Source organism: Oncorhynchus clarkii, chromosome 1, assembly GCF_045791955.1.
Source record: "Oncorhynchus clarkii lewisi isolate Uvic-CL-2024 chromosome 1, UVic_Ocla_1.0, whole genome shotgun sequence".
NCBI lineage: Eukaryota > Metazoa > Chordata > Actinopteri > Salmoniformes > Salmonidae > Oncorhynchus > Oncorhynchus clarkii.
In genome coordinates this window covers 79282694-79309873 of record NC_092147.1, presented here as the reverse complement: position 1 = coordinate 79309873, position 27180 = coordinate 79282694, and the positions used below count along the sequence as shown (strand labels likewise).

Below are 27180 nucleotides of genomic sequence, written 5' to 3'. Positions count from 1 at the left end.
TTCTATATCTGCAGTACAGGCCTGCCTATCTAATCGATGACTGGAGGCTGAGTCAGCAAGAAGAAAAACAGAAAGAACCTCCCCTGTTGCCCAAGCTAGCCAACTGTATATTAGCCTGTATCAGGCTAGCCAACTGTATATTAGCCTGTATCAGGCTAGCCAACTGTATATTAGCCTGTATCAGGCTAGCCAACTGTATATTAGCCTGCATCAGGCTAGCCAACTGTATATTAGCCTGTATCAGGCTAGCCAACTGTATATTAGCCTGCATCAGGCTAGCCAACTGTATATTAGCCTGTATCAGGCTAGCCAACTGTATATTAGCCTGCATCAGGCTAGCCAACTGTATATTAGCCTGCATCAGGCTAGCCAACTGTATATTAGCCTGTATCAGGCTAGCCAACTGTATATTAGCCTGTATCAGGCTAGCCAACTGTATATTAGCCTGCATCAGGCTAGCCAACTGTATATTAGCATGCATCTTGTTTGCCAACTGTCAGTGGTGGGAAAAGTACCCAATTGTCATTCTTGACTAAAAGTAAAGATACGTTAACAGAAAATGACTGAAGTAAAAGTCACCCAGTAAAAAACGACTTGAGTAAAAGTATAAAAGTATTTGGTTTTAAATATACCTAAGTAAAAGTATAAATCATTTCAAATTCCTTTTACTAGGCAAAGCATACGGCCACATTTTCTAGTTTTTATTTATTTACGGATAGCCAGGGGCACGATCCAACTATCAGTCATAATTTACAAACAAAGCATGTGTTTAGTGCGTCCACCATATCAGACGCAGTAGGGATGACCAGGGATGTTCTCTTGATAAGTTTGAATTAGACCATTTTCTGTCCTGCTAAACATTCAAAATGTAACAAGTACTTTTGGGTGTCAGGGAAAATGTATGGAGTAAAACGTACATCATTTTCTTTAGGAATGTAGTGAAGTAAAAGTAAAAGTTGTCAAAAATGTTAATAATAAAGGAAAGTACAGATACCCCAAAAAACTACTTAAATAGTGCTTTAAAGTAATTTTACTTAAGTACTTCACAATACTGCCAACTGTATATTAGCCTATATCATATTATATATATTGTTGTTAGAATGATTCAATAGCTTTGAATATTAACATTCTGTAATACATGACATTAACAAAATCCTTCCATGGCTACTTACCGGTCGAACCTCTCCGGTAGTGTTGGTGTACTGGCGAGCCAGGCCAAAGTCTAACATGAAGCACTTTCTATAGGTGGAGGGGAGTCGACCCATAGCAAAGTTAGACTGGGAAAAAAAACGAGAAACAGATTGAGTTGAGGATATCACAGGAATATAAACAGGCGAAGCCCAAAGCAGTGTTTCCCCCTATCATTGCATAGACGTGAGACTAGCTTTTGCCCAGCACCTAAACGAATTAGACTTCAATTGGTTTTAATTGACAATATTGGCGCCAATAAGGCCTAGATGTTACGTTGAGGCTCACTAACCCAAAGTGCTATCCATTTTTGAGCACACAGACTGAGATCAACATTGTCTCTCTTACAGCTGCTTAATTAATCAAATTCTGATCAAAATTGAAATATTGATGTGCAATATCCATATCGCAAGAGATCCATATCGCAAGAGGTCCATATTGTAAGAGATCCATATCGCAAGAGATCCATATCGCAAGAGATCCATATCGCAAGAGGTCCATATTGTAAGAGATCCATATCGCAAGAGGTCCATATTGTAAGAGATCCATATCGCAAGAGATCCATATCGCAAGAGATCCATATCGCAAGAGGTCCATATTGTAAGAGATCCATATCGCAAGAGGTCCATATTGTAAGAGATCCATATCGCAAGAGATCCATATTGTAAGAGATCCATATCGCAAGAGGTCCATATTGTAAGAGATTCATATCGCAAGAGGTCCATATTGTAAGAGATCCATATCGCAAGAGGTCCATATTGTAAGAGATCCATATCGCATGCAATATTTTGAAATGCTACCCAGCCGTGTATGACATCAGTTTTTATAGTTTTACTTCGTTTTTTTCTACTCTTGCGGCTGCTTCCCACACACACCAGGCCCCGCTCCCCTTTCGCAGTTCCTCCCCGCTGTTAGATTCACTATACGTTCCCATGCTGGTCTGTTAGGTTAAACAGATTGTTCCATACAAAAACGATGCTGCTTTCCACTTTGCTTCTTAATATAAATCATTCTACATTTCTATGACTTCAACAGTTCACCAAAGTGTTTTGATCTACTGTACAGTATATTGCGATACAAATTGCAATCACAATATTTGGTCAAAAAAATGTAATCGCAATTATTTTGCCGATATTATGCAGTCCTAGTCTCTCTTTCTCCGTCTCTCTCACACACTTCCATCTGTCTCGCCCCCAATCGGTCTCTCACTCTCTCTCACACACTCCCATCTGTCTTGCTCTGTCTCACCCCCAATCGGTCTCTCACTGTCTCTCACACACTCCCATCTGTCTCGCTCTGTCTCACCCCCACTCGCTCTCTCACTCTCTTTCGTTCTCTCTCACTCTCTTTTGTTCTCTCTCACTCTCTTTCATTCTCTCTATCGCACCACTAATCTTTCAACCCCTTACAATGCATTGTAATCACACATCATAATGCCTTATACCTGCAGGCATTAAGTTAATAGTTACTGAGAATGCCACCTACAGGCTTGATGTCTCTGTGCAGGAAGCCCACAGAGTGGATGGCCTCTATGGACTCTAGAATCTGTTTGCCCAGGCGTAGCGTGGTGCTCATGGTGAAGGTGCCGCGAGGCTGACTCCTCCTCAGGTCTGCTAGGTTTCTCCCCTGCTGGGGGGGAGAATGGGTAGGGAAAGAGTGGGGGAGAGGGCGGGGAGGAGAGGAGAGGGAGAGAGATGGGGAGAGGGTTGGGGGAGAGAGGGAAATAGGAAGGGGAGGAGGAGAAAGAGGGGAGGGGGGGAGAGAAAGAGGGAGGAGGAGTGGGAGAGATAGGGGAGAGGGGGGATGGAGAGGGAGAGAGGGGGGGGGGGGGGGTGAGAGGGAGAGAGAGATAATTAATTTTCATTCATTGTTTTCTACTTATTTGTAGCCTGGCTGTGATTATCTCTACCTAAGGCAATTCTATCAGACTGTTTTGATAGATGGTTACCTGAAGTTGCATGACCACATAGTTAAACTTCTCGTTCCTTCCACATCCGATGAATTTACATACATGATTTTTTCCTGTGAAAGAATGGAGAGAGTTAGTGTAAATGTTACAATACAGTCAGTATAACATTAGCTATCTATAAATCTACTTGTACCATCACAGTTAAACAACTGATTCAGTTGGATGTTAGACCAACCCTTGTAATAATCCCAAAACATTTTGGATCATTGTTAGAAGAATTGGGATCAGATTGCTTTCCTAGGACCTGATACATTCAGAATGTGGTATCTTCCTATATGAATAAAGCATTTATCAGAGAATTAAATATATTAAAAGTCATGTAGTCCCTAGATTTAGTCATACAATACAATTAGGGCATGCTAACTTCAGGCAAGTAATTTCCAATGACCTTAGTCTTTCAGGTTGATTTGCATTTCAATAACATTAGTAAGAGAACATTCAGGGTATTTCCCCAAGTCATTTGAAGAAGGGTGCTCACAAACAGAAGCACAGCCAGGCAGACACACACTCACACAGTTTCATGCTCATTAACAATCCTCCCTGCCAGCAGTCACAGTTCTGTATCTGTTCTTGGGGCTACAGACCAGAACAAGCCACAGAAATACCCCAAAATAAATGCTGCCTAAGAAATTAGAATCTCTGCATATTTCAACACAATATGCTCATGCTCAGGTGGATTGTGGCAAGCTGTTTTTTACGGGATTCGAACAATGTGAAACACTCAATGCCGAAATATAATTTTGCACAAAGCAGTATAAACCCCAGTGCAACAGACATGTCAACCGATTGACTATCCAACTCATCCAACCCCCGAGCAAAACAAACAATCACCACGCCTTCAACCTTGTCCAGACAGATGCCAATAACACTAATCAAATAGCTAGACAGACGAACGTTTACCTCACTTCACTGTAGACCATAGATAGACAACTTAATTAACTTCGCCATGCTTATTCATGTACAAGGTGATGTTGCCATTGATTGATTCGTGTCCTTAGTGATCCCTATCCCTCCTTGATAGATGCCTGCCCTTAACTTGCACTTTCTATCTATTTCATAACAGGAGAGTGGAATTCCATCACAGAGGGCTATATACAGTATAGTGCAGGAGGAGGGAAAGACTGGCAAAGGCGGTCCCAGGGACTGAACCCACAACCTTTGGGGATTTAATACGTGCTTTGTATGGGTAGCGTTACAGGTGCTTAACCACACCTGTAACATGTGTGTGGATGTGTGTACGTGTGTGTGTGTTACTGCTCAACCACAAAGGCCCTTCCTTACCTTGCAGTTTCTTGAGGACGGCCACCTCCATCTTGAGAACCTGTTTAGGCTGCTGGGCTGACTCTACCTTCAGAGCCACATTCTCCCTGGTCAGCAGGTCCAATGCTTCATAGATCTCACCAAAACCTCCCCCACCAATCTTCTTCAGCTGGAAGTGTTGGCAGAGAAGAATAAACACTGTAAAAAACTGAGTAATGTGGATGTCTGCTAATTATGGCTTGCTGTCTGTTCTTTAAAGTGAACATTAAAAGAAATGCTAGTTCTCAACTAGCCTGGTCCCAAAACTGTTTGTGCTGTCTTGCTAACTCATATAATCATTGTCACACCTAGCACTAGGCAGGTTTCCATTGACCCAGGTTTATTCTACAAAATGTTTTATTGCAATGTGTAATGGAAAGGCTGTCACACCCTGACCTTAGTATTCTTTGTTTTTCCTTGTTATTTTGGTTAGGTCAGGGTGTGACATACGTATGTGTTGTTTGTCTTGTCTAGGGTTTTTTGTATATTTATGGGGCTGTCTCCTTTCTAGGTATGGTGTATGTCTATGGTTGTCTAGATTGGTTCTCAATTAGAGGCAGCTGTCTATCGTTGTCTCTGATTGGGAACCATATTTAGGCAGCCATATCCTGTGGGTACTTTGTGGGTGATTGTTTCCTGTCTTTGTGTTCGCTACACCAGATAGGACTGTTTGGGTTTTGCCACGTTTGTTATTTTTGTATTTGTGTAGTGTTCACGTTATCGTCTTTCATTAAAACATGTTGAACACGAACTACGCTGCATTTTGTATTCTTTGTTTTTCATTTTGTGTTCTTCAGACGAAGAGGAGGAACTCAGCCATGACAAAGGCAGGCAGATATAGCAGAAAGGTTCTAAAGATCCATAACATTTTTATCCATTTGTCAGGGATGGATTTAACATTTTTGTCTAACTTTCTTATTGCGACAAATGATGGTGGAAACTGTGTTTTTCGAATAAATGACTGCCGGATAATTTTGAAGATACACAGGGCACGTGATGACAATCGTGTAACTATAAAACTCCACTCCACATTTCATTCTAAATGCCTACTGCTGGCTAAATCTCTTTTGTCAACTATAAAGAATAATGCTTCTTTGCAGGACAAGAATGTCCTTACTTTGAAGAATGCCTGAATTGCTTCACCTTGCTTTTCTGGTTGGCTGGCAAGTTTCACCATCCAATTATTTCAGATCTACAGGAGTGCAAATTTCCCCATGACAGAGAATTATTAGAATATGGCAAATATCAGTCAATTATTGCAATCTGGCCATGCCGTCATTCGCGGGCTACCTGAGACAAGAATCAGATAGGTGGGAGGGTATACAGGCTGTCGACTATTTATTCATGAGCAATTTGCCTAAATGGGTTATGGAAACACTTCAACCAATCATTTGTTTTGACACTAGGTTTTTGTGAAAAATGGTTTTATTGTTTGTTGGTGTGACATCATTACGTCCAGCTGTTTTTATTGACAAAATATAGTTACATGTAAACGGACCCTAGCAGGCAATTGTCACATCTAATGTATATGGAACTTTCTAAATGCCGACAAAAAATAACTGGACAAGTCAATGGAAACATACTGACCGTACGATTTGGCAAGAGAGCACCAACAGCTGTGACCAGGCTAGTTCACATCAGGGTAAGGAATATTCCAAATCAGGGATTCTCAACGAATAATTTAATTTAATTTCAATCAATTACTCAATTATTCAACCAATCACTCCGCTGAGACTCAATTAAATGGTCAAAATGGCACTGAAAATAAATAAACTCACCACTTTCCATCGGTCCTTTACCATGCAGTTGGGAGACAGGATGTCCACCTGCTCCCCCGCTCCGTTCATGTTTTCGTCGGGCTGGGCGACCGTCCCTACACACTGCATTGGTCGGCCAGACAGAGGCACAGTAGCTCCCAACTTGATTCAGCCATTTACCTGGGAAGAAAAACACACTAATGTAGGCTACAAACCCCTTGTAAACTGGAGACATCTCACTCACTAACACCTCTGAACCCCAAATGTGTCTATGGGCTAATAAGTAAACAATTCAGCTCCACAGACAGTACCGCAGCCTGCATTCAAAACAAACGTGTTGGTCGCAGATTTAGCACCAGGGACAGCAACAGTTAGAGCTAAAACGTGTGATTGCGTACAAATTCGCTGCAAACGGAATCCATAAGCACAGGTGTGACAGAATCTCTTTTCAGCACATTGGACAGCGCCACTCATTACAGCACCATCCAGGCCCAAAATAGCGCCCCAGACCCCCTAATTTTACACACCTGCTGGCATTCCCTAAGATTGTGCTGCCTGCCAGACACCACACCTATTAGAACAGCTGGGGTCAAGGCATTCTCAAATCAAATGCACAAGCATGAGAGAACATGGTTAGCCTCACACCAGTGTGGAAGCTTCCCACTGCCCTAGACAATGTGCGGAAGATACCCTCAATGCAACAATACATGCAAGTCTGAAGAACAAGCAGGCAGATTCTGCAAATCTTCTCAAAGATGTCAGAGGAATGGAGTGTAAAGGAATAAAGCAAAATACACGTTAATTAACTCTGTCATGTAATCCATTCCAGGTTCAATAATGCCAATTTACACTTAGTTGATTACAGTAAAGTACATGAAAAAATTATTAAGTTTACCTGGCAGACATTTTTTTTTTTTAAATTGATCTCCCTTTTCTTCTCCCAGGTTTTAGCAACCTGCATTAGGGACTTTGGATTGAACAACTACAATACCACACACCCAGATTTGGCAAAACCCTTCATATATTTGAGTCATGTCTTTATATTCTTCAAAATCTGTAACTAACCAAAATCTAAAAAATAAAAAAATAAAAAATGACAGCGGTCAATTGTAACAATTGTGATAATTGTGGTTTCGATTCCCGAAAATGTATGGATTCACTCACTGCTGTAGGTCGATCTGGATAACAGCGTCCGCTAAACGACTAAAATGTAAAACAAGGGTGTAGCCTACCATTTCAGTAGCCCACTGCACTTATCTGAGGTTGGGCCTATGCATTGCCATTTGCGCTCCCACCTTACTGCTACAACGGGGAGGGACTCGTTCTGTTTCTAATATGCTTTCCTTAGATATAACTCCATAAGGCACAACCTTTTCATCGCAACTAACAGCAGTCCCCGGGCACAGAAGCTCTACTATCATTATCCTCCTACTGTTACATTTTCTCCGCACTGCAGTTTCAGTGCTCCCTCAACGGGTAGGCAACCATTCGAGCGTCAGGCGGCGCGCACAGTCCATCCAGAGTAGGCTTGACGTTTTCCAAGAATTCACCATTGCACACATTCACCATTGCACTGCGCCCTTGGCACAATGGGTATGTTGTGTAGCTTTGCTCTGCCCCTAAAAAAATATTTCGGGAATCACCTAATTGACCAATATCACACATTTCAACCGCGATTCAACATTCCACTGCATGGGATGGACGCAAGTGGCACTACGGGAAATGTCGTTAACAATCGGGAAAGCCCACGCAAAGGAACCCGATTAGATGCTTGTAACAGACTCCATCTCCCGTTGTGAGTGAATCAAATCCCTGACGTAAGTCTGCATTATAGGGTGATTTTTTATAAATTATTAATGATTATTGTTATATAGATGTAAAATAAACGAATTGTCATGTTTAAGCTCTTGACATCATCTGGCAACGTTGTCAATAATTGTGTTGTAGATTGCCAATAATCTATTCCAGATTTCTTTCTTCTCTAGAAACAGCAAAGGGGCGTTTGCTATCCCAAGTTATCATAGCAAAGCGAGCGACCGTGTATAAGCATTATTATAGCCAAGGTGCCAATGCCTTTGAATGTGCTTTATGTCCGCAAGATCATTTACGTCAATTCAACAAAGAGAAAAACATTGCATCCAGACCTTATCTTCTGACTTCGGTGTAAGGCCTCGGTGCGCGAGGAATTTGAGAGGGCATCATTTCTTGAGCGAGGTCGTGGTAAAGACATAGGCTATGTGTCGTTTGTCGTTGCACCAGTCTCCATTCTCCCCGTTATCCGCTTCGTTCTACTCCTCTGAATCAGGGTTTCCACTAGTTACCACAGCCAAAAAGTCTGGCTATCGAAAAAATGCATGATTTTGTTGTTGCTTTTTGGTCTTAATTTAAGGTTAGGGTTAGGCATAAGGTTAGCAGTGTGGTTAAGGTTAGGGAATTAGGTTTAAAATCAGATTTTAAGCATATAAATGGTAAAATAGGCGGGATTTATGACTTTGTGGCTGTGGTAACTACTGGCGACTCTGAATCAGCATCACCGAGATACTCCCAGTATGCAACGCGCTAGGTCCTGCGTGATCATGGATGGTTGTTGCGTGGCAACGTGATGAGCAGCGCTCGAGAAGCGCATATTGAGGATTGACACATGTGCCAGAAGTGGCAGTTTCAGTAGCAGTACCAAATTAACAGTGTGTCTGCCATAGTGTAGACTATAGGGCAATGCACTAATGCACAACAATCTCACACTGAATCTCCCATGGCCTCTTTTGTGGATATTTAATTTTACGCACAAGAGGGCACTGTTTTCCCACAGATAAATGAAAATGATCAGTCGTGCAGTTTACCTTGATATTTGGCCCTCAAGACCAGAGTTTACAGACTTTATTTTTTATTTTATGTTAAGTAACTCAGTTGCGGACTCAACTTACTGTTGAGAGTTATACAGATGGAATACACAAGCTACAAGTTGGACATTTGGTAGTGCATCAGCAGTTTTTCACTTGTTATGTCAGTCAATGACAGTCACTCAAAGCCCATGTTAGCAAAAACATTTTATATTGCTAGGTAAGGTAGTCTAGCCAGCTATCTAAACCAAGTAGTAGCCTAATCATCATCAAATTACAGACTGGGCACACAGGGCATTGGTTTTGTTAGTCACTCTCACTCAGATATCGTATGAAAATGGCATTAGTCAATGCAAAATGCCTAGAATTGTAGGAATTGATTTGAATGTGCAGAATTGCATGAAATTAGCTATAAAACTGCAAAAGAACAATCACCACCTCATGGCAAAATGAGTAGAATTGCATGACATTAGTTTTAGAACTGCAACATTTTTACTTTAACACTGTACCAAATCTCGCTTAGGGCCTTCAAAAGGCTAGGGGTCGATCTGCTCAAGACTCTCAATAGGATCATCCGTATGGTGTGTTCATATAGACGTTTCTGAGAGGACGTTGCAAGTTGCAATCACTATTTAATTCGCAGGAGGTTCCTTTCGGGATGGCAGGCCAATCAAGCGACTGGAGAAAAAACGGCTGCAGGATAAGCTCTCAGAAACACAGAAGAAACTGTAATGAGAGTGGAGTGGCTGCGTAAGTGACAACTGTGAAGTGAGCATCATTAATGATATTGGAAGTGAGCAAAATTCCAACAATAGTGGAATCAGCAGTTCACCTTCAAAATATGAGCACCGCATTGAAAACGGATGCAAACAAATAGGCCTACAGTTATGCCACAATTGGACTAGGTAATGTTAAACAAGGTTGAAATGTTATTAAAACATTTAAACTAAAGACAAATAGTAAAAATCAGTTGAAACCTCACTGTGGATGTATTGGACTGCATAATTGCATATGGGGCCCTGCTGGAAAATTCAGTTTAGACCAGCTTGGATTTTAAGCTGGTCGAGATAGTTGTGATAGATGCTTGTGGTACATTGCTTGTAGTGTGTATTTCAGTATTTAATTTAAAAAACATTGTTTCTTTTGGTATTTCAGTCAGCTTTTCAACATACGTCATGATCTTGATGCATTGGTTGTTTCGAGATGCTGCACTAAAAAGCTGAACTATGAGTACAGTACAAGAGTGTCCACTTCTGTTTTTTATACCTGCCTTTCTCACTGAGAAAGTCTACATTTCTTCTGCAAACCCTGTCCCATGATGACAACCGGTGATGCTGTACAATTGCCTCGTTTTTAATTTACCTCGTTATGTCTTTTTTGTTTTGTGTTGTTTCATCTAACATAGTTGCAAGAAAGCTATAGAAACACTGGCAGCAGTTAGTCTACATGGGGATTTAAACGTTTTTTTGTCTTCCTAAGACTGTCTGTGTCTAGGTGGGAGTTCCTGTCCCAGTTCAAAGGTTCCATTACCTACAGTTTCAACAGGAAATCTCTCTTTTGGCCCCCAAAGCCATTCCCAGCTGCTATCTGTTCAGTTACTAAAGCTATTCAATGCAAGTGTGCTTGGAGCTACAATAATGAAGTATCACCCCACTAGACTGGAACATGTATTACTTACTGACTTAGGTACAGTGCCTTCGGAAAGTATTCAGATCCCTTGACTTTTTCCACATGTTGTTTATGATACAGGTTTATTTGAATGAATTTTTTCAGCAATCGACACACAATACCCAATAATGACAAAGCAAAAACAGGCTTTTAGAAATGTTTGCAAATTATATATAAAAAAAACAAAACAGAAATAGCTTATTTACATAATTATTCAGACCCTTTGTTATTAGACTCGAAATTGAGGTCAGGTGCATCCTGTTTCCATTGATCATCCTTGATGTTTCTACAACTTGATTGGAGTCCACCTGTGATAAATGTAATTGATTGGACATGATTTGAAAAGGCACACACCTGTCTATATAAGGTCCCACAGTTGGCAGTGAACGTCAGAGCAAAAACGAAGCCATAAGGTCAAAGGAACTGTCCGTAGAGCTCCGAGACAGGATTGTGTCGAGGCACAGATCTGGGGAAGGGTACCAAAACATTTCTGCAGCATTGAAGGTCCAAGAACACATTGGCCTCCATAATTCTTAAATGGATGAAGTTTGAAACCACCAAGACTCTTCTTAGAGCTGGCCACCGGCCAGACTGAGCAATCCGGGGAGAAGGGCCATGGTCAGAGAGGTGACCAAGAACCCAATGGTCTAGAGTTCCTCTGTGGAGATGGGAGAATGTTCTAGAAGGACAACCATCTCTGCAGCCCTCCACCAATCAGGCTTTTGTGGTAGAGTAAAGTACAGAGAGATCCTTGATGAAAAACTGCTCCATAGCGCTCAGGACCTCAGACTGGGGTGAAGGTTTACCTTCCAACACAACAACCACCCTAAGCACACAGCCAAGACAACGCATGAGTGGCTTCGGGACAAGTCTCTGAATGCTTTGAGTGGCCCAGCCAGAGCCCAGAATTGAACCCGGTCGAACAGCTCTAGAAAGACCTGCAAATAGCTGTGCAGCGACGCTCCTCATCCAACCTGACAGAGCTTAAGAGGATCTACAGAGAAGAATGGGAGAAATTCCCCAAATACAGGTGTGCCAAGCTTGTAGCATCATACCCAAGAAGATGTTCTAAGGTGTTTCAACAAAGTACTGAGTAAAGGGTCTGAATACTTATGTAAACGTGATATTTCCATGTTTTAAAAAAATAAATTAGCAACATTTTCTAAAAACTGTTTTTGGGGCATTGTGTGTAGATTAAGGAGGGGTGGAAAAACTATATAAGCAATTTTAGATCTGGGCTGTAACACAACAAAATGTGAAAAAAGTCAAGGGGTCTAAATACTTTCCGAAGGCACTGTATTTCAAAAGCCAGCAATAACTGACCAGCAAGTATTGAAGGAAACATCAATTTATTGCACCCATTGACTTCTTTCATAATGACCTTATGAATAAAATGTTTCTTTTTGGCAGCTCCTTTTTTAGAATAAAACTGTTGCATCCAATGCCCCAACATTTGCTACTATGACATCACAGAATGTTCTGTTCTGTTTGTTTGTTACTCTTTTGCCTTCCTTCTCTCCATGTTGGTTAATTGCCTCATCATCTTAGGTGCTACTCTGTTCTCAAACTGGGTGGCAGTTAATTTACAGGCTAATCTGGGCCACCGTCTTCTTATCTCCACCCTATTTGTTGCCCTCGTGGTTTTTTTTTGTGGAACTACATGTCTGTGCTCTTCTTTAAAAATAAATGTTTTGGGAGGGTCTTTCCTTTCATTTAATGTATTTACACTTCAGTGTGTTGTTTTAAAGGCTCCAGTTAGGCCTATAAGAAACCAGAGTCCCTCTGCAGCTGTCAATTTTCCTGCAAAGCAGTAAATGCAAACTTGTAGTGTATTTGAGTTTTAAAAGGCTTCTAAGATTTTTAATTTTCACTTTGACATTTGAGACTTGATTTTACCTAATGAAAAGTGTATCAACCTCTACAAAATGTCCATTAATTATAATCCACATAATAATTCATATTTCCTGTTGCTGCAGGATTCTTTTCCTGCTGTAGTAAACTGGCTCAAACTAAGATCCTCCATCTGTAGTGTTTAGGATAGTAGTTGGCACATCATTCATCTGCATGGGACTTCATAGACTGTTCTCTCTGCTACAGCACAGCTAGCGGTACGATTCATCAAGTATGGAACCAACAGGACCCTGAACAGCGTTTAACCCCAAGCCATAAGACTGCTAAATATAGTTAGCCTAATAGTTACTGAAGTCCCGAGCTGTAAGAAGGCAGTATTATAAAATTAAATTTCTGTTTGCTTCCAAACCTCTAATTTCTTAAATTGTTGTATCAAGTTAAAATAAGTATTTTTCCTTTTTCAGTGGTCCATATGTTATATCCATGTATTTTGACACTCCTGAAGACCACCTCCAAGTCTAGTATTGATGCATTTGGTAATACAACATGCCCTTCAAATCAGTGTTGTGGGATTATTATTTCCTGAGTAATTATTTCATTTATATGTCAGTTATACACAGTGCTAATATGTGGTGAATCTGTTTTACAGGAAATAACTGTGTTTACCTATTTCTTTACCTGATACAAATTATCTGTTTTCCTATTGGCCAATGCTTTGACTGTGTGGGGTTAAACTTTATTGATACAGGAAGTGACAGACAGTTCTAGTTCCGTGGCTGATGGTGTTTAATGTGGTTTTACCCGATAAAGCTGCTTAATAGTTATCAGTCTCCATCCAGTCCTTGCACCTACAGAAAGTCACCTGTATTCGGACACTTAATTTACAGTATGTTAGTCTGGCTCAATGTGAAGGTCCTCTTCACAGGTGTTTGCGTCTCATGAATTCAGCCATCAAATCTGTCTTATGTAAGAGCTCGGTTTGTACAGACATTTGTAAAGAAATATTACTTGTCAGCACAAGGACAGCAATTACCTTATGCGCCTGTATTAAACCCATAATAAAGATCTATTGAGTGATTGGAGTTATTGGAAAAGCCTAGAGGTGTCCCTTGTCCCTTCATTACACAGTGTTGTTTAAGAAGAGGAGTTTGATCCCTGATAACAAGAGAACATATTGATCTCCATGTTCCAGCAATGCTGTCAACTACCAATAACCCAAAACGAGCAAGTGATTGTTCAAAACTCTTAATTTGTAATGTTGACAATTATGCAAACTAGTTTGTCTTTGCCCTGAGAATAACATTTTAGCTTGATTGAGTGAGTCCTGCTAAGTTTTAAACGATACTAACAGTACTTTGAATGCTTTAGCGGATGGACCTTTTATCATTGTTCATCTAAATGTACAGAGACATGTAAATATGCCCACCAGCAATATGTCTGCTAATGAGATGTCTAACCTCCTGATGGTTACCGCGTGTACGTGCTTAACTCGCTCGCTTAAGACAAATTACAAGAAAGGGAACACTGGCAATATGCTGTGTGCAATGTGCATGTACTGATTGAAGAGATTGTATGGGGGGGATTGTCCAGATGGGGAAAACATTTGTGGATTTGTGGTAATGGTGCATTGGCCGGACTCATCTAGAATTCTGCTATAATCCGATGTAAAACAATGACAATTGATATGAGATGTGAGTGTTAGTTGGAACCTATACTTGGCCATGGTCACAGTAATCTGAAAACATATAGGCCTACCTTTATCCACAAACATCTACTACAAAAATCTCTGAAACTGGAAACACTTATCTCCCTGACTAGCTTTAAGCACCAACTGTCAGAGCAGCTCACAGATTACTGCACCTGTACATAGCCCATATATTATTTAGCCCAGACAACTACCACTCCCCCTACTGTATTTATTTATTTTGCCCCTTTGCACCCCATTATTTCTATCTCTACCTTGCACATTCTTCCACTGCAAATCTACCATTCCAGTGTTTTACTTGCTACATTGTATTTACTTCGCCACCATGGCCTATTTATTGACTTTACCTCCCTTATCTCATCTCATTTGCTCACATTGTATATAGACTTATTTTTCTACTGTATTATTGACTGTATGTTTGTTTCACTCCATGTGTAACTCTGTGTTGTTGTATGTGTCAAACTGCTTTGCTTTATCTTGGCCAGGTCGCAATTGTAAATGAGAACTTGTTCTCAACTTGCCTACCTGGTTAAATAAAGGTGAAATAAAAAAAATATATATCTCTGGAAGGTCTCTCAATAATCTCACTTAACTAATTTAATTTGGCCTCTTAAATCCATATTGTTGTGTGATTTGCAGCACATAGACCATGTAATAATAATTTGCAGCACATAGACCATGTAATAATAATTTGCAGCACATAGACCATGTAATAATCATTTAAGAAATGGAAGAGTAGAAAAGGTGATCTCCCAAAAATATCAAAAGAAAAATGGTTTTCTATGCATGGTGCTTTTATTATTAAAAAAACTGACTCGTTTCGACTTTGTCAAAGCTAGATTATTTAGTGGATGTGGCACCTTCCTTTATGGGAACTGGGCCTCGTCTTTAGATTGACACAGGTGCAGTCTGAAAAACAGGTTAACACATTAAACACTTACTGTCACGACTCCCACCGAAGGGAGTCGGCGGACAAAAACTGTGGTGAAGTGGGGTCCACGTCCCGCACCGGAGCCGCCACTGTAGGTTTAGGTTTTGCGGCCGGAGTCCGCACCTTTGGGGGGGGGTACTGTCACGTTCTGACCTTTGTGTCCACCCACAAAACACAAAGGAAAACAGGCTACCTAAATATGGTTCTCAATCAGGGACAACGATTGACAGCTGCCTCTGATTGAGAACCATATCAGGCCAAACACAGAAATAGAAAATCATAGAAAAACTAACATAGACAACCCACCCAACTCACGCCCTGACCATACTAAAACAAAAGTCAAAACAAAGGAACTAAGGTCAGAACGTGACATCTCATCTGTATTATTCGTAGCCATCTATTTACCACCACAAAGCTCTCAACCAACTCTATAAGGCCATAAGCAAAGAAGAAAATGCTCACCCAGAAGCGGCGCTTTGGTCCTCTCCTTCTTCCACCTCTGAATGCCGTTACAGAACCACCCACCAAAAAAGGACCAAGCAGCGTGGTAACGGGCAGCAGCAGCAGCAGCGGTCACAGGACTCCTGGACATGGGAGCGAGATCTGGACTATGTCACAACTTGGGAGGAGATAGACAGGTGGTCAGTCGACCCAGGGAGAATGCCGAAGCCCGCCTGGGATTCTCTGGAGCAGTGTGAGGAGGGATACCGGCGAATGGAGTCATCACGGCGGCGCGGAAGGAAGCCCGAGAGGCAGCAACCAAAAATGTATTGGGGGGTGGCACACGGGGAGTGAGACGAGTTCAGGTAGGAGAGAGAGGAACCGGGCAGGCACCGTGTTATGCTGTGAGGCGCACGGTGTCCCCGGTGCGGTACATCCCAGCTCCTCGTATCGGCTGGGCTAGAGTGGACATCGAGCCAGGTGCCATGAAGCCGGCTCAGCGCATCTGGTCTCCTGTGCGTCTCCTCGGGCCGGTGTACATGGCACCAGCCCTACGCATGGTGTCCCCGATTCGCCAGCACAGCCCAGTGCGGGCTATTCCACCTCGTCGCACTGGCCTGGCTACGGGAAGCTTTCAACCAGGCAGGGTTGGGCAGGCTCGGTGCTCGAGACCTCCTGTGCGCCTTCACGGTGGTCTATCCGGTGCCACCTCCACGTACCAGCCCTCCGGTGGCAGCCCCCCCGCACCAGGCTGTCTCTCCTTCTTCTGCCTACAGGTGCTCCCTCCTCTCTGGCGCTGCCAGAGTCTCCCATCTGTCCTGAGCTGCCAGAGTCTCCCAGTCTGTCCTGAGCTGCCAGAGTCTCCCAGTCTGTCCTGAGCTGCCAGAGTCTCCCAGTCTGTCCTGAGCTGCCAGAGTCTCCCAGTCTGTCCTGAGCTGCCAGAGTCTCCCAGTCTGTCCTGAGCTGCCAGAGTCTCCCATCTGTCCTGAGCTGCCAGAGTCTCCCGTCTGTCCTGAGCTGCCAGAGTCTCCCGTCCGTCCTGAGCTGCCAGAGTCTCCCAGTCTGTCGTGAGCTGCCAGAGTCTCCCAGTCTGTCGTGAGCTGCCAGAGTCTCCCAGTCTGTCGTGAGCTGCCAGAGTCTCCCAGTCTGTCGTGAGCTGCCAGAGTCTCCCAGTCTATCGTGAGCTGCCAGAGTCTCCCAGTCTGTTGTGAGCTGCCAGAGTCTCCCAGTCTGTCGTGAGCTGCCAGAGTCTCCCAGTCTGTCGTGAGCTGCCAGAGTCTCCCAGTCTGTCGTGAGCTGCCAGAGTCTCCCAGTCTGTCGTGAGCTGCCAGAGTCTCCCAGTCTGTCGTGAGCTGCCAGAGTCTCCCAGTCTGTCCTGAGCCGCCAGTCAGCCAGGAGCTGCCAGAGTCGCCTGTCAGCCAGGAGCTGCCAGAGTCGCCTGTCACACCGGCGATGCCGGAATCGCCCTTCACTCCGGAGCAGCCGGAGTCTCCCGCCTGTCCGGCGCTGCTGGAGTCGTCCTTCACTCCGGCGCTGCCGGAATCTCCCGTCCATTCGGGACCCATGGCTAGGGTCCCCGGTCGGAGGTCGGCGGCGAGGGTCGCCGCTCGTAAGAGGCCACGGGGGCGGTTGAGGAGGCGGACAAAAACTGTGGTGAAGTGGGGTCCACGTCCCGCGCCGGAGCCGCCACTGTAGGTTTAGGTTTTGCGGCCGGAGTCCGCACCTTTGGGGGGGGGGGGGGGGGTACTGTCACGTTCTGACCTTAGTTCTTTTGTTTTAGCATGGTCAGGGCGTGAGTTGGGGGGGTTGTCTATGTCCGTTTTTCTATGATTTTCTATTTCTGTGTTTGGCCTGGTATGGTTCTCAATCAGAGGCAGCTGCCAATCTGATTGAGAACCATATTTAGGTAGCCTGTTTTCCTTTGTGTTTTGTGGGTGGTTATTTTCAGTCTTTGTGTGTCTGCACCAGATACAACTGTTTCGGTTGTCACTTTGTTGTTTTGTATTTTTGAAGTGTTCAGTTTTACATTAAAAAGATGAACACTAACCACGAACACTTTGGTCCTCTCCATCTTCCACCTCTGAATGCCGTTACATGAGAACTCTCTTGGTAGATAGTGTTGTCGACAGCTTATCATAAGGTTCTCTACCTCAGGCGACCAATACCTCGAGACTTCTTTAATATTAGACATCGCGCACCAGCTGTTATTGACAAAAAGACACACACCCCACCCCTGGTCTTACCAATTTCAATGCACTTTTATGACTCAAAGAAGTCTTCAACGATAAGATGCATTTTTTGTTAGCTATCCTAGATGTGCGGTTGAGGAACTAGAGAGAGCACAGTAGTTTTCATTGGATCACAACCCTGCATCCCCGCCTTTACACAATTACTGTTTACTGTTTATGCTATCAAAAAAGGGCCATTATAAATAACAACCTGGGTCAGGTGAGCATCATTTGAAAGGTTGTTCTATTGCCAACATGACTAGCTAAGTTATAAAATACGATCTTACAGTGTCAGGCTTTCACATTGCAATTCAGAGAAACAGATCGTAATTTTGGTGCGCATAGAAAGGAGTCATGAGTGCATTCAGATTTGTGGTCTGCTTCAAATTTTCTTCACAAATCAACCAACATAGGCTTATTCTGTTCAGGATAAGCTAGGGTATAACGCCATGTCATATTGTAACTGTACACCAAACATAGTGATCATAAATGTTGACACTGTATATGACATGACTTTTATGATATGGAATATGAAATGCACATTTGGATTTATGGGTGTTTGCCTTGCTTTCTATGACATCACAGCGGTATTTATTATAATCCTCAACATCTCATCTTTCAAAATACATTGAAAATACAAAATACATTGAGTCTGTCACGCCCTGACCTTAGAGATCCTTTTTATTCTCTATGTTTGGTTAGGTCAGGGTGTGACTCGGGTGGGAAAGTCTATGTTTTCAATTTCTTTGTTTTTGGCTGTGTGTGGTTCCCAATCAGAGGCAGCTGTCTATCGTTTTCTCTGATTGGGGATCACATATAAGTTGTCATTTTCCTTTTGGATTTTGTGGGATCTTGTTTTCTATTTAGTGTTTCTGCCTGACAGAACTGTGTGCGCTCTTTTTCACTTTTGTTTGAGTGTTTTTTGAATAAAAGAATCATGAACACTTTCCACGCTGCGCTTTGCTCCACTCTTCCTACCACCAACGAAAGCCGTTACAGAGTCCCCGTAATTTACAGCAATTCCCTAACTCAGACAACAAAAACAGCAAAAGTTGGCAAATTAGCGGGAGGGATGGTGACAGCTTCCCAGTGTCCAAATCTGCCATTTTCAACCCGTATACAGGTTCGAGTGTAAAGGGCTACCAACAATAGTGAAGTACAAAACTATATAAATAGGCATATCATATATGGTAGCAGTACTGGGGGCATCCTTGTGTTTTTAGAGTGTGCTTAGGGGAGTACTGAGATTTCATTAGATATTACATAAGGGGTTCGTTTCCATATACCATAGAATCCAGGCACTTGTCATCTCCCGTCTGGACTACTGCAACTCGCTGTTGACTGGGCTCCTCGCTGGTGGCATCAAACCCCCTTATCCAGAACGCCGCAGCCCGCCTGTTATTCAACCTTCCCAAGTTCTCCCATGTCACCCCCCTTCTCCACACACTGCACTGGTTTCCAGTAAAAGTTTGCATCCACTACAAGACCATGGTACTCGTCTACGGAGCAGCAAGTGGGACTGCCACTCCCTACCTTCAGGCTATGCTCAAACCCTACACCCTGTACTCAAACCCTTCACCCTAAACTTTGTCTGTACACTATGCCTGATCCAAGATGACGTAGCAGTCAGATGTCTTTGTCTTTGTCTGGTCTCGTCCCATGTGTATATATATTTTTCTTTGCGTTCTTTTTAATATTTTTCCTAAACCTCAACTTCAAAATACTCTCCTGCAACCCACCTCACCCAATGTGGTGTGGATCTGTTTTTTGTTTTTTTCTATTACCTAGTATTCTATTTACCTCCGAACTGGAATACCTCAACTGAAGCTAGCTAGCTAACTAGCTACCAGCTATCAGTCAGCTAACCACTGCTAGAGGTCATCAGCTAACCTTTAGCTCGGAAAGCTCTCGCCAGTTCATACAACGCGTTTCAAACCAGAGCATACCGGACCTATTTTTCTCTCCATATCCCCGAAATCCTACCACAAACCTTTTCATCTGGATCATCACAGCTAGCTAACCGCAACCCGGGTTGACTACTCCTGGCTAACGTTTCTGTCCCAGAGCTAGCACCAACTAGCCTGGGCCTACTGCCGGTACGGGCAAAGAGCCCCGCCGATCCTCTACGACTGGAATACCGACATAATCTGCCCGATGATTCCAACAGGCCACTCAGGCGCGATGTCCGCTAAAGGCCCGTTCTGCTAACCTTCTAGGCCTGCTAGCTACCTAGAGCTACTTGGAACCCTACTAATTCCACGACTGGTCTATCAACGTCACCGCACGAAGAGGAAAAAAGAGACCTACCCCCATCGCAACGTCCCCATAGGCTAACTTGCTAGCCCCGGTCTGCTAACTGCTAGCTTGCCTTCCCCGTTCTGCTAACTGCTAGCTTCCCTGCCTCGGTCTGCTAACTGCTAGCCCCTACAAACTGCTTGCTTGCTAATCCGGTCTGCTAACTGCTAGCTTGTTTAGCCCCGCCTACTAACTGTTAGCATGTTAGCATCGGCCTGCTAACTGTCTGAATCGCCGTGTCCCCAGTCAGCCCAACCACTCACTGGACCCATATGTTCACTTGGCTACGCATGCCTCTCTCTAATAACAATATGCCTCGTCCATTACTGTCCTGGTTAATGATTACTGCCTTATTTCACTGTAGAGCCTCTAGCCCTGCTCAATATGCCTTAACCAACCATGTTGTTCCACCTCCTACATATGCGATGACATCACCTGGTTTAAACGTCTCTAGAGACTATATCTCTTTCATCATTACTCAATGCCTAGGTTTACCTCCAATGTACTCACATCCTACCTTACCTTTGTCTGTGCACTATGCCTTGAATCTATGCTATCGTCCCAGAAACCTGCTCCTTTTACTCTCTGTTCCGGACGTGCTAGACGGCCAGTTTGTATAGCATTTAGCCGTACCCTTATCCTACTTCTTCTCTGTTCCTCTGGTGATGTAGAGGTTAATCCAGGTCCTGCAGTGCCTAGCTCCACTCCCACTCCCCAGGTGCTCTCATTTGTTGACTTCTGTAACTGTAAAAGCCTTGGTTTCATGCATGTTAACATTAGAAGCCTACTCCCTAAGTTTGTTTTACTCACTGGTTTAGCACACTCTGCCAACACGTATGTCTTAGCCGTGTCTGAATCCTGGCTTAGGAAAACCACCAAAAACCCTGAAATCTCCATTGCTAACTATAACATTTTCCACCAAGATAGAACTGCCAAAGGGGGCGGTGTTCTACTGAAAAGATAGCCCGCAGAGTTCTGTATTACTATCCAAGTCTGTACCCAAACAATTTGAGCTCCTACTTCTAAAAATGCACCTTTCCAGAAACAAGTCTCTCACTGATGCCACTTGCTATAGACCTCCCTCTGCCCCCAGCTGTTCCCTCGATACCAGATGTGAATTGATTGCCCCCCATCTATCTTCTGAGCTCGTGCTACTAGGTGACCTAAACTGGGACATGCTTAACACCCCGGCCATCCTACAATCCAAGCTTGATGCCCTCAATCTCACACAAATTATCGATGAACCTACCAGGTACAACTCCAAATCCGTGAACACGGGCACCCTCATAGATGTCATCCTAACTAACTCGCCCTCCAAATACACCTCTGCTGTTTTCAATCAAGATCTCAGCGATCACTGCCTCATTGTCTGCATCCATAATGGTCTGCGACCAAACGACCACCCCTCATCACTGTCAAACGCTCCCTAAAACACTTCTGCGAGCAGGTCTTTCTAATCGACCTGGCCGGGGTATCCTGGAATGATATTGACCTCATCCCGTCAGTAGATGATGCCTGGCTATTCTTTAAAAGTGCCTTCCTCACCATCTTAAATAAGCATGCCCCATTCAAAAACTGTAGAACTAGGAACATATATAGTCCTTGGTTCACTCCAGACCTGTCTGCCCTTGACCAGCACAAAAACATCCTGTGGCGTTCTGCATTAGTATCAGAATTTTTCAGCGAAGTTAGGAACAAATATACACAGGCAGTTAGGAAAGCTAAGGCTAGCTTTTTCAAACAGAAATTTACCTAAATATGGTTCTCAATCAGGGACAACGATTGACAGCTGCCTCTGATTGAGAACCATATCAGGCCAAACACAGAAATAGAAAATCATAGAAAAACTAACATAGACAACCCACCCAACTCACGCCCTGACCATACTAAAACAAAAGTCAAAACAAAGGAACTAAGGTCAGAACGTGACATCTCATCTGTATTATTCGTAGCCATCTATTTACCACCACAAAGCTCTCAACCAACTCTATAAGGCCATAAGCAAAGAAGAAAATGCTCACCCAGAAGCGGCGCTTTGGTCCTCTCCTTCTTCCACCTCTGAATGCCGTTACAGAACCACCCACCAAAAAAGGACCAAGCAGCGTGGTAACGGGCAGCAGCAGCAGCAGCGGTCACAGGACTCCTGGACATGGGAGCGAGATCTGGACTATGTCACAACTTGGGAGGAGATAGACAGGTGGTCAGTCGACCCAGGGAGAATGCCGAAGCCCGCCTGGGATTCTCTGGAGCAGTGTGAGGAGGGATACCGGCGAATGGAGTCATCACGGCGGCGCGGAAGGAAGCCCGAGAGGCAGCAACCAAAAATGTATTGGGGGGTGGCACACGGGGAGTGAGACGAGTTCAGGTAGGAGAGAGAGGAACCGGGCAGGCACCGTGTTATGCTGTGAGGCGCACGGTGTCCCCGGTGCGGTACATCCCAGCTCCTCGTATCGGCTGGGCTAGAGTGGACATCGAGCCAGGTGCCATGAAGCCGGCTCAGCGCATCTGGTCTCCTGTGCGTCTCCTCGGGCCGGTGTACATGGCACCAGCCCTACGCATGGTGTCCCCGATTCGCCAGCACAGCCCAGTGCGGGCTATTCCACCTCGTCGCACTGGCCTGGCTACGGGAAGCTTTCAACCAGGCAGGGTTGGGCAGGCTCGGTGCTCGAGACCTCCTGTGCGCCTTCACGGTGGTCTATCCGGTGCCACCTCCACGTACCAGCCCTCCGGTGGCAGCCCCCCCGCACCAGGCTGTCTCTCCTTCTTCTGCCTACAGGTGCTCCCTCCTCTCTGGCGCTGCCAGAGTCTCCCATCTGTCCTGAGCTGCCAGAGTCTCCCAGTCTGTCCTGAGCTGCCAGAGTCTCCCAGTCTGTCCTGAGCTGCCAGAGTCTCCCAGTCTGTCCTGAGCTGCCAGAGTCTCCCAGTCTGTCCTGAGCTGCCAGAGTCTCCCAGTCTGTCCTGAGCTGCCAGAGTCTCCCATCTGTCCTGAGCTGCCAGAGTCTCCCGTCTGTCCTGAGCTGCCAGAGTCTCCCGTCTGTCCTGAGCTGCCAGAGTCTCCCAGTCTGTCGTGAGCTGCCAGAGTCTCCCAGTCTGTCGTGAGCTGCCAGAGTCTCCCAGTCTGTCGTGAGCTGCCAGAGTCTCCCAGTCTGTCGTGAGCTGCCAGAGTCTCCCAGTCTATCGTGAGCTGCCAGAGTCTCCCAGTCTGTTGTGAGCTGCCAGAGTCTCCCAGTCTGTCGTGAGCTGCCAGAGTCTCCCAGTCTGTCGTGAGCTGCCAGAGTCTCCCAGTCTGTCGTGAGCTGCCAGAGTCTCCCAGTCTGTCGTGAGCTGCCAGAGTCTCCCAGTCTGTCGTGAGCTGCCAGAGTCTCCCAGTCTGTCCTGAGCCGCCAGTCAGCCAGGAGCTGCCAGAGTCGCCTGTCAGCCAGGAGCTGCCAGAGTCGCCTGTCACACCGGCGATGCCGGAATCGCCCTTCACTCCGGAGCAGCCGGAGTCTCCCGCCTGTCCGGCGCTGCTGGAGTCGTCCTTCACTCCGGCGCTGCCGGAATCTCCCGTCCATTCGGGACCCATGGCTAGGGTCCCCGGTCGGAGGTCGGCGGCGAGGGTCGCCGCTCGTAAGAGGCCACGGGGGCGGTTGAGGAGGCGGACAAAAACTGTGGTGAAGTGGGGTCCACGTCCCGCGCCGGAGCCGCCACTGTAGGTTTAGGTTTTGCGGCCGGAGTCCGCACCTTTGGGGGGGGGGGGGGGGGTACTGTCACGTTCTGACCTTAGTTCTTTTGTTTTAGCATGGTCAGGGCGTGAGTTGGGGGGGTTGTCTATGTCCGTTTTTCTATGATTTTCTATTTCTGTGTTTGGCCTGGTATGGTTCTCAATCAGAGGCAGCTGCCAATCTGATTGAGAACCATATTTAGGTAGCCTGTTTTCCTTTGTGTTTTGTGGGTGGTTATTTTCAGTCTTTGTGTGTCTGCACCAGATACAACTGTTTCGGTTGTCACTTTGTTGTTTTGTATTTTTGAAGTGTTCAGTTTTACATTAAAAAGATGAACACTAACCACGAACACTTTGGTCCTCTCCATCTTCCACCTCTGAATGCCGTTACATGAGAACTCTCTTGGTAGATAGTGTTGTCGACAGCTTATCATAAGGTTCTCTACCTCAGGCGACCAATACCTCGAGACTTCTTTAATATTAGACATCGCGCACCAGCTGTTATTGACAAAAAGACACACACCCCACCCCTGGTCTTACCAATTTCAATGCACTTTTATGACTCTCATTTGTTGACTTCTGTAACTGTAAAAGCCTTGGTTTCATGCATGTTAACATTAGAAGCCTACTCCCTAAGTTTGTTTTACTCACTGGTTTAGCACACTCTGCCAACACGTATGTCTTAGCCGTGTCTGAATCCTGGCTTAGGAAAACCACCAAAAACCCTGAAATCTCCATTGCTAACTATAACATTTTCCACCAAGATAGAACTGCCAAAGGGGGCGGTGTTCTACTGAAAAGATAGCCCGCAGAGTTCTGTATTACTATCCAAGTCTGTACCCAAACAATTTGAGCTCCTACTTCTAAAAATGCACCTTTCCAGAAACAAGTCTCTCACTGATGCCACTTGCTATAGACCTCCCTCTGCCCCCAGCTGTTCCCTCGATACCAGATGTGAATTGATTGCCCCCCATCTATCTTCTGAGCTCGTGCTACTAGGTGACCTAAACTGGGACATGCTTAACACCCCGGCCATCCTACAATCCAAGCTTGATGCCCTCAATCTCACACAAATTATCGATGAACCTACCAGGTACAACTCCAAATCCGTGAACACGGGCACCCTCATAGATGTCATCCTAACTAACTCGCCCTCCAAATACACCTCTGCTGTTTTCAATCAAGATCTCAGCGATCACTGCCTCATTGTCTGCATCCATAATGGTCTGCGACCAAACGACCACCCCTCATCACTGTCAAACGCTCCCTAAAACACTTCTGCGAGCAGGTCTTTCTAATCGACCTGGCCGGGGTATCCTGGAATGATATTGACCTCATCCCGTCAGTAGATGATGCCTGGCTATTCTTTAAAAGTGCCTTCCTCACCATCTTAAATAAGCATGCCCCATTCAAAAACTGTAGAACTAGGAACATATATAGTCCTTGGTTCACTCCAGACCTGTCTGCCCTTGACCAGCACAAAAACATCCTGTGGCGTTCTGCATTAGTATCAGAATTTTTCAGCGAAGTTAGGAACAAATATACACAGGCAGTTAGGAAAGCTAAGGCTAGCTTTTTCAAACAGAAATTTACCTAAATATGGTTCTCAATCAGGGACAACGATTGACAGCTGCCTCTGATTGAGAACCATATCAGGCCAAACACAGAAATAGAAAATCATAGAAAAACTAACATAGACAACCCACCCAACTCACGCCCTGACCATACTAAAACAAAAGTCAAAACAAAGGAACTAAGGTCAGAACGTGACATCTCATCTGTATTATTCGTAGCCATCTATTTACCACCACAAAGCTCTCAACCAACTCTATAAGGCCATAAGCAAAGAAGAAAATGCTCACCCAGAAGCGGCGCTTTGGTCCTCTCCTTCTTCCACCTCTGAATGCCGTTACAGAACCACCCACCAAAAAAGGACCAAGCAGCGTGGTAACGGGCAGCAGCAGCAGCAGCGGTCACAGGACTCCTGGACATGGGAGCGAGATCTGGACTATGTCACAACTTGGGAGGAGATAGACAGGTGGTCAGTCGACCCAGGGAGAATGCCGAAGCCCGCCTGGGATTCTCTGGAGCAGTGTGAGGAGGGATACCGGCGAATGGAGTCATCACGGCGGCGCGGAAGGAAGCCCGAGAGGCAGCAACCAAAAATGTATTGGGGGGTGGCACACGGGGAGTGAGACGAGTTCAGGTAGGAGAGAGAGGAACCGGGCAGGCACCGTGTTATGCTGTGAGGCGCACGGTGTCCCCGGTGCGGTACATCCCAGCTCCTCGTATCGGCTGGGCTAGAGTGGACATCGAGCCAGGTGCCATGAAGCCGGCTCAGCGCATCTGGTCTCCTGTGCGTCTCCTCGGGCCGGTGTACATGGCACCAGCCCTACGCATGGTGTCCCCGATTCGCCAGCACAGCCCAGTGCGGGCTATTCCACCTCGTCGCACTGGCCTGGCTACGGGAAGCTTTCAACCAGGCAGGGTTGGGCAGGCTCGGTGCTCGAGACCTCCTGTGCGCCTTCACGGTGGTCTATCCGGTGCCACCTCCACGTACCAGCCCTCCGGTGGCAGCCCCCCCGCACCAGGCTGTCTCTCCTTCTTCTGCCTACAGGTGCTCCCTCCTCTCTGGCGCTGCCAGAGTCTCCCATCTGTCCTGAGCTGCCAGAGTCTCCCAGTCTGTCCTGAGCTGCCAGAGTCTCCCAGTCTGTCCTGAGCTGCCAGAGTCTCCCAGTCTGTCCTGAGCTGCCAGAGTCTCCCAGTCTGTCCTGAGCTGCCAGAGTCTCCCAGTCTGTCCTGAGCTGCCAGAGTCTCCCATCTGTCCTGAGCTGCCAGAGTCTCCCGTCTGTCCTGAGCTGCCAGAGTCTCCCGTCTGTCCTGAGCTGCCAGAGTCTCCCAGTCTGTCGTGAGCTGCCAGAGTCTCCCAGTCTGTCGTGAGCTGCCAGAGTCTCCCAGTCTGTCGTGAGCTGCCAGAGTCTCCCAGTCTGTCGTGAGCTGCCAGAGTCTCCCAGTCTATCGTGAGCTGCCAGAGTCTCCCAGTCTGTTGTGAGCTGCCAGAGTCTCCCAGTCTGTCGTGAGCTGCCAGAGTCTCCCAGTCTGTCGTGAGCTGCCAGAGTCTCCCAGTCTGTCGTGAGCTGCCAGAGTCTCCCAGTCTGTCGTGAGCTGCCAGAGTCTCCCAGTCTGTCGTGAGCTGCCAGAGTCTCCCAGTCTGTCCTGAGCCGCCAGTCAGCCAGGAGCTGCCAGAGTCGCCTGTCAGCCAGGAGCTGCCAGAGTCGCCTGTCACACCGGCGATGCCGGAATCG

General features: G+C 45.5%; 1 protein-coding gene across 1 annotated transcript in view; it reads right to left on the bottom strand.

The window, feature by feature from the left end:
• LOC139412966 (tau-tubulin kinase 1-like) overlaps window positions 1-8502 on the bottom strand; it is a 36197-nt gene extending 27695 nt beyond the window's left edge. Inside the window, exons 1-6 of the mRNA XM_071159889.1 lie at window positions 8358-8502; window positions 6235-6393; window positions 4439-4586; window positions 3137-3210; window positions 2674-2817; window positions 1173-1277 (exon numbers count right to left, since the gene is read on the bottom strand). Coding sequence (XP_071015990.1) covers window positions 1173-1277; window positions 2674-2817; window positions 3137-3210; window positions 4439-4586; window positions 6235-6342 — 579 coding nt within the window. The 5' untranslated portion in view covers window positions 6343-6393; window positions 8358-8502. The remainder of the gene's footprint in view (window positions 1-1172; window positions 1278-2673; window positions 2818-3136; window positions 3211-4438; window positions 4587-6234; window positions 6394-8357) is intronic.
• Between the last annotated feature and the right edge of the window lie 18678 nt (window positions 8503-27180).